This window comes from Microtus ochrogaster, chromosome 16 (genome assembly GCF_000317375.1).
Source record: "Microtus ochrogaster isolate Prairie Vole_2 chromosome 16, MicOch1.0, whole genome shotgun sequence".
NCBI lineage: Eukaryota > Metazoa > Chordata > Mammalia > Rodentia > Cricetidae > Microtus > Microtus ochrogaster.
In genome coordinates, this window is record NC_022018.1 from 207,969 (window position 1) to 220,261 (window position 12,293).

General features: G+C 44.3%; 1 protein-coding gene across 1 annotated transcript in view; it reads right to left on the reverse strand.

Moving 5' to 3' along the window:
* Fam171a1 (family with sequence similarity 171 member A1) overlaps nt 1–12,293 on the reverse strand; it is a 127,915-nt gene that overhangs the window by 87,513 nt on the left and 28,109 nt on the right. Inside the window, exon 2 of the mRNA XM_013348952.2 lies at nt 11,411–11,460. Coding sequence (XP_013204406.1) covers nt 11,411–11,460 — 50 coding nt within the window. The remainder of the gene's footprint in view (nt 1–11,410; nt 11,461–12,293) is intronic.

The window sequence follows — 12,293 nt, forward strand, 5'->3', positions numbered from 1 at the left end:
GCCCAGCTCAAAACATCATTTTCTATGAAGTGAATTTGCTTGCTAAATATTTTCCCCCAGAACAGTTGATGGGATGGGAAGCTTGGGTCTATTTTAGATAGCATCATCTTACTATACTGGCAAAGCCCATCTTTTCAAATATCTTTCTTTTTATCCCTTTTGTCTACACCATGGCTTTTGGGGCAGTGAGCCATGCATTTGCAAATGGAAGTAAAGGGGAAAAAGCAAAAAACCTTCTCCATGAAAGTCAATGGGAGAGAACTGGCAGGTGCTTGGGTCCCAGAGACTGGCCACTGTTAGGAAGATCCCCTAAGAATTAAACAAGATCACTATAACTAGCCAATGGTTTCTCAACTTATTCTTATATCATAGATATAAATGTCATATACTGTCTCTTATGGCCCCAAAGCATTTGTTCATGCCTGAAGCCCCTGCAGTATGTTTCCACATACATGACTTCACTGGAACCTAACAATATCCCTGCAGAGTTGGACACATTATAAAATAACTGTAAAACAAGAAAGGGGGGTGTCTTAGTTACTTTTTGTACTAGCTATATTGTTTTACCTATCTATCTATTTGTTTATTTACTGTTTTTTTGAGACAGGTTTTTTTTTTTCTGTGTAGCTTTTGTGCCTATCTATCCTCGAACTAGCTCTTGTAGACCAGGCTGGTCTCAAGCTCACAGAGATTCACCTGCCTCTACCACCCGAGTGCTGAGATTAAAGGTGTGCGCCACCACCACCTGGCTAGTTTTTTTTATTTATTTATTTATTTATTTATTTATTTATTTATTTATTTAATTTTTTGGACAACTTGACTCAAGCTAGAGTTATCTGAGAAGAGAGAACCACAATTGAGTAAATGCCTCCAAAAATTGGCCTATAGACAACCTTTTGGGGGATTTTCTTGATTAGTGATTGATGTGAGAGAGCAGAGCTTACCGTGGGTGGTGCCATCCCTGGGCAGGTGGTCCTGGTAAGTATAAAGAAAGCATGTTGAGCACGCCATAGGGAATGTGGTGGTTTGAACGAAAAGGACCTCCATAGAGTCATAGGGAGTGGCATTATTTGGGATGTGGTCTTGTTGGAGGAAGTGTGTCACAAGGGGCTTTGAGGTTTCAAAAGCTCGAACCAGGCTCAGTGTTACTTCCTGCTGCCTGCCTAACCAGAGGTAGAACTCTCAGATCCTTCCCCAGCACCATGCTTCCCACCATGACAATAAAGGACTAAATCTCTGAACTGTAAACAAGCCCCAATAAAATGTTTTCCTTTATATGAGTTGTCATGATCATGGTATTTCTTTACAGCAATAGAAACCCTAAGACAGGGAGCACGCCTGTAGGCAGCGTTCCTCTACGTCCTGTGCTTTGGTTCCTGCCTCCATGTTCCTGCCCTGACTTCCCTTCATAATGGACTATAAACTTTGGGCTGAACTAAACTTTTCTTCTTCAAGTCACTTTTGGTCATGGTGTTTATCACAGCTAGAAACCCTGAACTAAGACTTGCGGATGTGACAAAACATCTTACAGAAACAGTAAAAAAAGTAACTGGTACAGCCACTTTGGATACAATCAGTATAGTGATTTCAGAAAACTAGGAAACAAGCTTCCTCAAGACCCAGCAATACCACTTTTGGTATATATCCAAAGGATGCTCAATCATGCCCCAAGGACATATGCTCAACTATGTTCATAGCAGCATTGTTTGTCATAGCCAGAACCTGGAAACAACCTAAATGCCCCTCGACTGAAGAGTGAATAAGGAAAATGTGGTACATTTACACAATGGAGTACTACACAGCAGAAAAAAATAGTGACACCTTGAAATTTGCAGGCAAATGGATGGAGCTAGAAAACATCATTTTGAGTGAGGTAACCCAGATTCAGAAAGACAATTATTACATGTACTCACTCATAAGTGACTTTTAGACATAAAGTAAAGAAAACCAGCCTACAGTTCACAATCCAAGAGAACCTAGACAACAATGAGGACCCTAGGAGAGACATACAAGGATCTAATCTACATGGAGAGTAGAAAAAGACAAGATCTCCTGAGTAAATTGGGAGCATGGGGACCATGGGAGAGGGTTGAGGGGGAGGAAAGAGAAAGGGAGAGGAGCAGAGAAAAATGTATAGCTTAATAAAATCAATAATAAAAAACAAAGGTTAAAAAAAAAGCAGAAAGATAGAGCTGGGATATTCCCTCCAAAGCCCATCCCCAGCAACCTACTTCTGAATGCTAGACCCCTTGTCCCAAACATTGCACAACCACTCTCACCAGCTGTGGACTAAGTTTTTAAACACATAAGCTGGGGGGAGGCATTTATATTCAAACTCTGATATTAGGGTATACAGATATTGGGTCATGCCCACAAGCTAAAAGTTGAGAAGCCGAAACTTGGAAACCCCTGGTGTTCCTACACAAGTCCAGTGAACCTCCACCCTGCTGTCACCTGGTGACTCCTACTCACGGCTGGAGCCTCTGAGGGTGAATGCCTAGAACAGGCCTGGCCGAACACCAACCTGCAGTGTGGCAGCTAGAGACTGGCCACCCCAGCCATCAAGTTCCTGTCTCGGCCATCTGCTGTCTCCTCCTGGGGCTGGAGTAAGAGGCGCATGCGGCTGGGCCTGCTTTCTTTTACACGGTGCAGGGGATCTGAAGTCAGGTCCTCATGCTTGTGTGGCAATCAATCCCTGAGTCATCCATCTCTGTAGCCCCTGAATCTAGGTTTTCCTCTGATCTTTCCCAAAATTGAGTTAAGGAATGGGAAGATTGGGAGCACAATGGTTCAATATGTACAACCTCAGAAAGGGAATCATTTTCAGTCTTACAACAGTTATGGTAACAAAAGGGAACTGAATCTACTAAGAGATGATCAATGACACTGCAATATGAGACTCAGCTAGGAGCACACCTACCGAACACCTCCAACCCTTTGATGTTAGCATCACAGCCACCCCATGAGGTGAGTGCACAGGCCACTCTGCAATCCCCTCTTGGCGGTTCCTACGGCTATTCTCTTTTCTAGGTGAACGCTGGTCGCTTAGAGCTGCCTGTGTAATAGTATCTTTCTGCCTGGGTTCCTAGGCTCTGGGCCTGGGGCTGATCATGCTTTTAAAATCCTCCTTAGCTAGCTGGCATGGTGGAACTGGGCTGTAATCCTAGCACTCAGAGGACCTCCACCTTCTCAGCAAGAGGCTTGTAAGGTCAATGCCACACTGGGGGATACAGTGAGTTCTATGTCAGTCTCAACGACAAAAAAGAAAGATCTTGTCTCAAAAAAAGAAAAAAAAAAGGAGGGGAAAAAAAGCAGCATCCCTTCCTCTTGACTCCTCATAGAGCTTCTTGCCCATCATGGTCACTGGTCCTTGCTTTTTAGGGTGTTCCCCTCAATCTTAAAGTTTCAGGAATAGCCTTCATGAGGGCAGGCTTGGAATTCTGCTTCCTGTGTATCCAAAGCCCTTCTCCTGGGAGTTTCTCCACCAAGACCTACAGTCCTTGACTTCCCATCATGTCCCCAATCCATACAAATGAGCTCACCCAGATGTCACAGCTATGTTAGCATCACTTTGGCAAGTCTATGGTTTCTCTGTACATATCCTTTGTGGGTAGTTTAACTACAAGGATTTTCTGCTGCCTCCACTCTCCCTTTTAGGGAGAAAGAGGAAAATTCAAGCCCTGGACTTTTAAGCACGACTCTGTGACAATGGGTTGAATTTTCCTATTTCTCACTTGGTTAACTGCTTACATTATTAACCTCACTCTTGTTTATAATCTACAGGAATAGCTAACTAGAGTAACCCAACACCACAGTTCATTTACAGATCTCTGAAGAAATATTTAACGCCAAACAAAATCAAAACTATCTGACCTTGAAGATGGTGTTCCTCATATTGTAGGCACAGGACACTGATGGCTGTTGGAATTTTTGAAAAGGGTGCACACATAGACCTGGGGCAAACAGAAGGCATTTTCTTGGTGCCAGCCCCTCTCAAAATGTCCACTAGCGGAAGGTGATCTGTGGAACCCCAGAGCCCACAGCTCGTACCTCAGGTTCACGGATGTTTCCATACCCCCAGTTCCCACAACAGTGCTCTCTCACTCTCTTCCTCTCTGTGTGGGGTACACATGGGTGAGCACACAGAAACCACAGCGCCACAGTCCTACGCGATCACCTTCTGCCCTCATTCCCTTGAGACTTTCACTGAAACTTGAGTTAGGATGTGGTCAGGTCACTAAGCCCCAGGGATCCTGCTGTTCCTTCATCCCCTACATTCGGTGCTGGGGTTATAGGCACACACACGTCTATGTCTGGCTTCTTATGTGGGTGTCCTCCTGTTTCCTTCACCCCCTATACCTAATGCTGGGGTACAGGCACACATAGCTCTGTCTTACTTCTTAGGTAAGTGTAGAGGATTTGAGGTCTTTAAGGTTGCACAGCAAATGTTCTTACTCTTTGAGCCACCTCCTTCTTATTTTTTAATTAATTGTTTTACCAGGTAGGTTCTTACTCCTGTAACAGGCCCCAGGCCTTAACCTGACTGATGCTATGATAGAAGTACCATTTAGATCTTGGAACACAGCATATACACTAAGCCTACAGGCTGCAACACCTGCCAGAATAAAAACAAAGACCTATTCCATCATAGTTTTGGGAAAGCCCCCAAATGTGCCAACCCTGTGCTGGCTTCTGTATTTCTACTTCTGGCTAACTGTCCCTGTAAGCTGAGCTGTGTCAAGCCAGGATGTAGTTTTGTGCTTCAGAGTTTACCCTGAGAAACAACTCATGACTCCATTGGGGTCCCAAACACCTATTAGGCTTGATTTGCTAACAGGGCAGTGTTTGATTTTGCTTTCTGGATTCTTTTTGCTCTTGTTGTGGTGAGGGACTGTGTGTGTTTGGGGGCAGGGTGCCAGGCATTGAACCCGAAGTTCACCCATACTAAGCACACACTTTACTGCCAAGTTCTACCCCTACTCAATAAAGCAGTTCTGCATATTCCAGGAAATGGCTGAATACATGTAATGCCTGCAAGGTCACGTGAGTTCAGAACCCTGCTGCTCAGGAAGACACCTTCCCAAAATAACTTCCATGCTGTAGCAGGAGTTCTTCATAAAAAACCTGACTCAGGAGAAGTGTAAAAATAGGTCTAGCCTCCTACACTGCGGAGGAATCAATATGTATGCTCAAAGATGTTATCTTACTTCAATACTGTTCTCGTTTGTCATTTAGGAAGCAAGTGTGAAGTTGGCTAATAATAACATAATTGTACTAAAAACGCCACTTTTAAAATTAATCTTGTATGTTTGTGAAAAAAATTTTTCCACTAAAAAAAATGTTACCATACTCATAAAGAACTTTTTGGCTAACTTAGTTTATTGTAATGAGTTTATTACACTTACTTACTGAGCTTCCTGACCTGAGGGGTACCCTAGAGAAGCATGAGTGACTGTATCATTGAGAAGTCTCATCTAGCGCATCGGGGATGACATTCCCATGGAAACAGCCTCATGGAGTCCCTCAACAAGATTAACTTTTTAAAAAATATTTTACTTTCATGTGTGTGTGTAAGTGTGTGTGTTGTACATACTTGTGCATATGACAAAAAAAGGCTGCTAGAATCCTCTGGATCTGGGGTTCCAAAAGGCTGTGAACACCTAATGTGGGTACTAGATCTGAACCCCAGGCTTCATGACGGAGCAGCAAGTGCTCTGAGCCAGTTCTCCAATCCCCTCACTAGTTTTTTTAAATAGAAGGAAAACAACATGTTGGCCAACCATATTATTAAAATTTAAATAGCAATCAAACATTTTACAAGAGATGTGCTCTTTCGTGCAATAACACCTGGAGGTGCAAACTAAAACGCCAAAGTTGTTTGTTCTGTAGTCTGATACTGACGAGGGGTTTCAGCCTTTTAAAGTTTTGTGCTAGACTCCAGAACACATTCTTTGTGTGAGAGATTAACCTGTCAACAAAAGCAAACTGTAGTTTCCCTGTGCTTTATCTCTGCTTACAGATGAACTTTATCTTTGTTCCCATGCAAACAGAGCAAGTGTGTGGATATAGATATGCCGTTTCCTCTAGCGTGGATTAAAAGTGAAGCGGAGGCCAGAAGAGGGAAACTTGGGTAGAGACCTTGCCTACCAGGCACGATGCCCTGGGTTCTGTTCTTATCAGTGCATTAAATATATATTCTTAAAAGAAACAGGGTCTTAAGATTGATAATGAAGGTTGAGGTTGTTTTTATTTATCTTTTATTAAGACTTGAATTTCTGACTTGGTTAAGCTTTCATTACTTACCATGACTGGTGATGGGAAAGAAACCTATTGATCCCTGCAATTGCCCTTATTTCAAATCAACAATCAGTAACTTAACACAGCAGGTGACATCAAAGGTCCTCATGACTGACAGCTGTGAAATCTGATCTATACTCTGGTCAACAATATTGTAGTCGGGGGCCAGTGAGATGGCTCTAAGAGATGGCTTAGCAAGTAAGGGCGTTTTCTGCCAAGCCTAACGGCCTTTATCATCAGTGGGGTCCACATGGTGAGTGTGGGGGCCTACAGGGTTGTCCTCTGTCCCCTTCACATCTGCTGTGGAACATATGTTTCTGCTTCCCCACGTGTGTGCACACAAAACAAACACAAACATAAAGTAAATACGTAACTGTCTAAAAATTTTAAATCAATGCTACAGTCTGAGGGAGGAATGATGACAGTAATGAAAAGTACACCCTTCAGAGGACAGCACCTAAAAATAGAAGGGAGCCACGGGGAAACCTACGACCCCTGCCCGTAACCAAAGGCCACCATCCAGGTGGTACCCAACACTCCTAGGGTGACTAGGCATTTTGTATATGTGTTTTCTGTTGAAAGGGTGGCTAAAAGAGACCTGCTTTTTGGTTTGTTTTCTTTTAAAGCAAACAGCAGTTTTATCAGCAATATCTATTTGTACCCTACATACAAGAGAAAAAAATATACTGGAGCTCAAGTATCAGTGGCTACCAGCCCAGGGAGGCTGTGGGATTTGCAAGAACACAAAAGAGAAAAGAAACATTTGGGGGGGCAGCAAAAACTGGTATCAGCAGGATTAACGTTAAGATGTGATTTTTCTATTCCACTGCCAATAATCCGGACATGTTCTACAACCCATGTGGGCACAGCACACAGGAGTGTCAGTTCAGGCATGCTTCAAATCAAGATAACACTGTTCATGTCTTCCAGTCGCCTTAAGTTTTATACAGGCATGGCTTTAGTTAAAATGTCAATAAAAATCCAAAAGTGACAGTATGCTCCCAGTCAACACATTTCCTCACAGGGTTAATATTTTCCATATCAATTACACTATGTACGCAACAACCTAACCGTGGGGTAACCTGGAAACAGCGTTGAAAAGATAGTTCCTTGGGCCAGCAGGACAGTTCAGTGGGTAAGAGCATTTGCCAGGCAAGCCTGATGACCTGAACTCCAGGCCTCACACCCATGGCTGGAGGAAAGAACATGCTCACAGGTGCCTTCTGGCCCTTACATACACAACTTCAGCATTCGGGTACTGACACTCATACCCTTGGTATAGAAATATGCACATACAATGATAAAATACATTTTAAATAGTTACAGGTTCTTTGGGCAGGAATCTCATTTGGAGACAGAGTTTCATATTGTTGTACAGGCCGGCCTCGAACTTGTGGCACTCCTCCTGCCTCAGCTTTTCAAGTGCTGGTATTACAGGTATGAATCAGGTTCTTCAGCTGAAGGGTCAGAATGGGGACATGGCGTGGTGGACTAAACAGTTGCTCAGTTTTCAGCATTCTTGTGGGCTGGCTCACAACTCTCCAGCTCCAGGGGATCTGACAGCTCTGGCCTCCATAACACCTGCACTCACAGGGCACGCGTACCCATACAGAGACATTTGCACATATACATAATTAAAAAAGAAACATTTAAAAATGATTTTTAAAACTGTGTACTAAAATAAAGTATGTGAGCCTTGGCATTGGTTGATTATATTATGTTCAGGCCAATGGAAGTCTGCACTTCCCTGCTTCTCTTGCTAAGGAACACGCTCTCTGTGGAGGGACACCTTGCTCAGCTTATAGTGGGGAGGGCCGTGGTCCTTCCTCAAAGCAATGCTTGTTGACTCCCCATGGGAAGCCTTACCCTCTCTGAGGAGTGGACGGGGGAGGAGGGGAGGAAGTGGGAACTGGGATTGGTATGTAAAATGAGAAAATAGAGTTCTAAATAAATAAATAAATATATGCATACATAAAAAACAATTTTAGAAAAGCGCCCAGTTCTGTCCAGGTGTCAGCTTGGGTGAATGCAGTGTCAAGGCCCACCTCACCCAGGTGAGCAGGGGGTGTATCCTGAGTTCATGAGAAACTTCTGGAGAGATGCTTTCAGGGGAGAGACAGCAGAGACCTCCCTGGTTCCTTCCCTTCTCACCTGCACATGGCTCTGCCCCAACTGGGTCACTCTAGACTAGGAAACAACATGCTGCCATCTCGATAGTACACTCACTGGACAGCTGTGTCTGGGCAGACAAGATGACTTTCCCTCCCTCAGAACTGGGTGACTCGGGAGGACCCTGAGTGGTTGCTTTGGGATGCTTTCCATGCTTTCCCAAGCGTGGCTGGGAAGGTTTCTTTCCCCAGGGACTGTCTTCCTGGCTGCCACCATTTCCTTCACTCTAACACGTGGGTGCTCGGTGAATTCCCGCTGGACGAAGCCGCATACATTTGCACACCGGAAAATCTCCATTTCTGTAGTAGGTAAGCCACGCGATGAAAGAGGGAGCCTTCTTCCACGGCTCTCTCAGCCAGGGCCAAGGAGCTGACTAGATGTGTGGCTGAGAATTAACACTGACAAAGAGCAACTCATGTCAAATACCGAGCTGTCCCTCTGAAACACCACCATGACGGCAAATTGAGGACTGAAACTTGTCAACTCTAGCAACTGGCTTCTGCCAGTAGTAAGTGGTGACAAAAATCAGTGTATAAGACGTTGGGCTCTCCACTTGCATGGAATTATAGACAAATAATTTAAATACTCGAGAAGTACTTAAGACATATTTAGACTAAAAAACTGTTCGGGCTAAGATGTAGCTCATTATAGAGAGGATGTTTAGCATGTGCAAGGCCCGAGGTTCCTATGTACAAACTTTTTAATTCACAGCTTCTCTGAAATGCAAACTGAACTATGTGCTCTATAGTTTATCTGGCAAACCAGCTGATATCAACCCCCCGCCTCCCGACCCCCGCCACTTGTCTTTTGCTTTGAGGCATTGAATTTTAGGAGATTTGATTACTTTCTTTGCTTGAGGGGCAAGGAATGACAATATTAAATATTACAATATTACAAGATAAAAGTATTTGCAGATCCTGAGTCTGTTGCCTAATAAAATGCTTTCATATTCATAGGCTGGGGCCCTCTGTGAACAGAGTCCTCCCCTCTCACAGGGACTTCTAAAGAAGGAGGAGCTGAAGCCATGAACAAAGGACTCAGCAGAAAGGAAGCTTCTGTTGCTGCCCACAGCTGAGCACATCTAGCAAACAAAGGAAGCATTCACCCCCACCTTGCACCACACCAAATGCTTGAACCAACCCCATGCAGAAGAGAGAATGGATGGAGATGAAATCTGATCAGTCTAATCCTGCAATTATGAACTTCTCTTTCCTCTTTCCTTCTCTTTGGCTCCTGGGAAAGGTGATGAAAAGACACAGAGAAGGGGGAGGAGAGCAAGGGAGGAAACTGGCACGAACAGGTCTGCTCTAGGCAAACACCATGGAGAACTGGGGAGGGACAGATGCATAGCATGGATGGACAAACAACCAGAGTGCTGTGGAGGGGGGAGTCCTGTGACCCTCAACATCCAGAACACTGAGTGTCCAGCACATCATTTGATGGACAGCAGGGAGCACACAGTACTGGGGCAGGAGGACCATAGATGGCTTCCCAAGTGAAGCCACATCACACTGAGGAGTGGGGAAGAGCAGTGTAAGTTTAGCCTGTGTGCTTGAGCCACACATGTATGGAAGACAGCAGCCCAGGCAGGTGGCCAGTAGCAAGGTCAGGACCAGGTACAGATAGATATGTGTGGTCCAGAACTGAAGCCCAAGTAGGGAAAAGACGATTTGAGAGGCCAGAGATGGATGTCTGGCCCATTTTTCCTTTAAAGGGCAAACTGAGGAAAGGAAGGACCCAAATGAGAACAAGGAAAAGATGGCGCCCTGGAGCGAGATCTGACATGGCCCAGCTGTGTCTGCAGCCCGGGATGGGGTTCTGTGAGTCATTTTCCCACAGAGGGTATGGAGGTAGGTGGTTCATGCAGTAAAGGACGAGGGGGAAATGCACTTAGTTCACTTAGAAACACACACTGAGACAAAAGCCTCTCAAAGAGGAAAATTAGATTCATTGAGATCATTGGTTTAAAGGCTCTTCTAAAGTTCACAGTAGAGGCTGAGAGGGTAGCCAAGAATCCCCAGAGACATAAGTTACTCAAAGGTCACTGGGTGGCAGTGCCTGAACTCTTAGTACACGGGGACAAAGAGGCAGCATGCAGCCAGGGAAAGCTGGCCACTCCGAGATTTAGCCCTTCTGTATTTAAAAAAAAAATGTAGGGGTGGAGAGATGGCTTGGTGGTTAAGAGCATGTGTTCTTGAGAAGGATCTGGGTTCAAGTCCCAGCGTGCACATGTCTATTCAAAACTGTCCTTCACTCCGGTTCCAGGGTGTGCATGATACAAACACACATGTGAGCAAAACACTCATTCACATAAAATAAATAACCTTAAGCATTAAAAAAAAACCCAATCAAACAACAGCAAACAGAATCTCAGGGCTGGAGCGATGACTCAGTAGTTGAGAGCATCTGTTGCTCTTGTACAGGATCCAGGTTCAGTTCCCAGAACCCACGTGGTGGTTCGAACCATCCATATCTCCGGTTCCAGGTGATCTGATTCCTCTTATGACCTCTGAGGCCACCAGGCATGCATGCATGCATGTGCTGCACATATATGTGCAGGCAAAGCATTCAGATACATAAAGAAGTAAATAAAACTAAAGTAAGGTAAGCTATAGATACAGCTATATCTCAAGGACTGCATCTGGGAGTCAAAGAGTGAATCATGATTTCTTCATGTCCCCCTTCCCAGCATGCACTGAATGACTTCTCCAAGGCGCCATTTGCTCAAAACTAGAAGCACACTACTGCAAATGAATCAGAAACACGCAAGCTTTACAGTGAAGAGAGTCATGACCCACTTTAAAAGCATAAAGGGTGGTCCATAAAAGCAGATTAAAGACGAAGCAAAGTGCGCAACTTGTCTCACTAAGGGTCATGGCATGTTTTAATCATGATACAGTAAACATTTTAATAATAGGAAGTAAGTCAGCAAGTGAATACTTACCAGGGCGAAAATATGCAGGGTCTTTCCAAGGCTCTTGTGGACCTTCATCCCTTTAAGGCACCAACTCACACGCCTGGCTTGAAGCTAGGCTTTGAATGAGGTGAAGAGCAGTGTCCAAGGGTGAATGTGTACGGCAGAAGGAGTGGCTTGTTTGCCTGTTGCCAGGTGCGGGGGCAGCATCACAGTGTACACGAGGAGAACTATGGATTGTGTCTTAGACCTGCCCAGTCTGTTGCTACACATTGGGATCTCGTGTGCAGAGCAGACAGCTCCAGGAGTCAGTGGGAATTTATTAAGACATTCATTCTCTCAAGGACCCCACAAAACCCACAGACTCATTCGTAAGATCTGCAGGTGATTGACAGGCACGTGAAGTGCATGTGACAATGGCAGCCCGAAGAGCAAGCCCAGATTTTTGTATAGTTACCCTCCAGCCAAAGGCAATGAGGGACAAGTAAGGGGGACAGAAGTTACCCTGCAGTACTCTCAATACATTAAGTGAGTTTATAACTTCTGTTATATTTTAAATATAATGCTGTTTTCCTTTTCTTTATCCATCAGCATTATTTATTAATTTTAGTTTTTTGAGACAAGATCTTGTGTAGCCCAGTCTGGCTTCTAACTGTTCTTTCTCTCTTGTGTCAGCTATGTTAAGAGCCTGAACCATCATGCCTAACTCAAAAACCTTAGTTTTTATTATATTCAAAAATTTTGTTGGGAGTGTGTGCAGTGTATGTATGTAACATGTTTGTGTGTGTGCATGTGTATAAGTGGGTGCACTGGTTAGATATGTGAGTTTAGGTGGGTGCATTGGATAGGTATGTGTGTTTAGGGGGTGCACTGGTTAGGTATGTGAGTTTAGGTGGGTGCATTGGATAGGTAT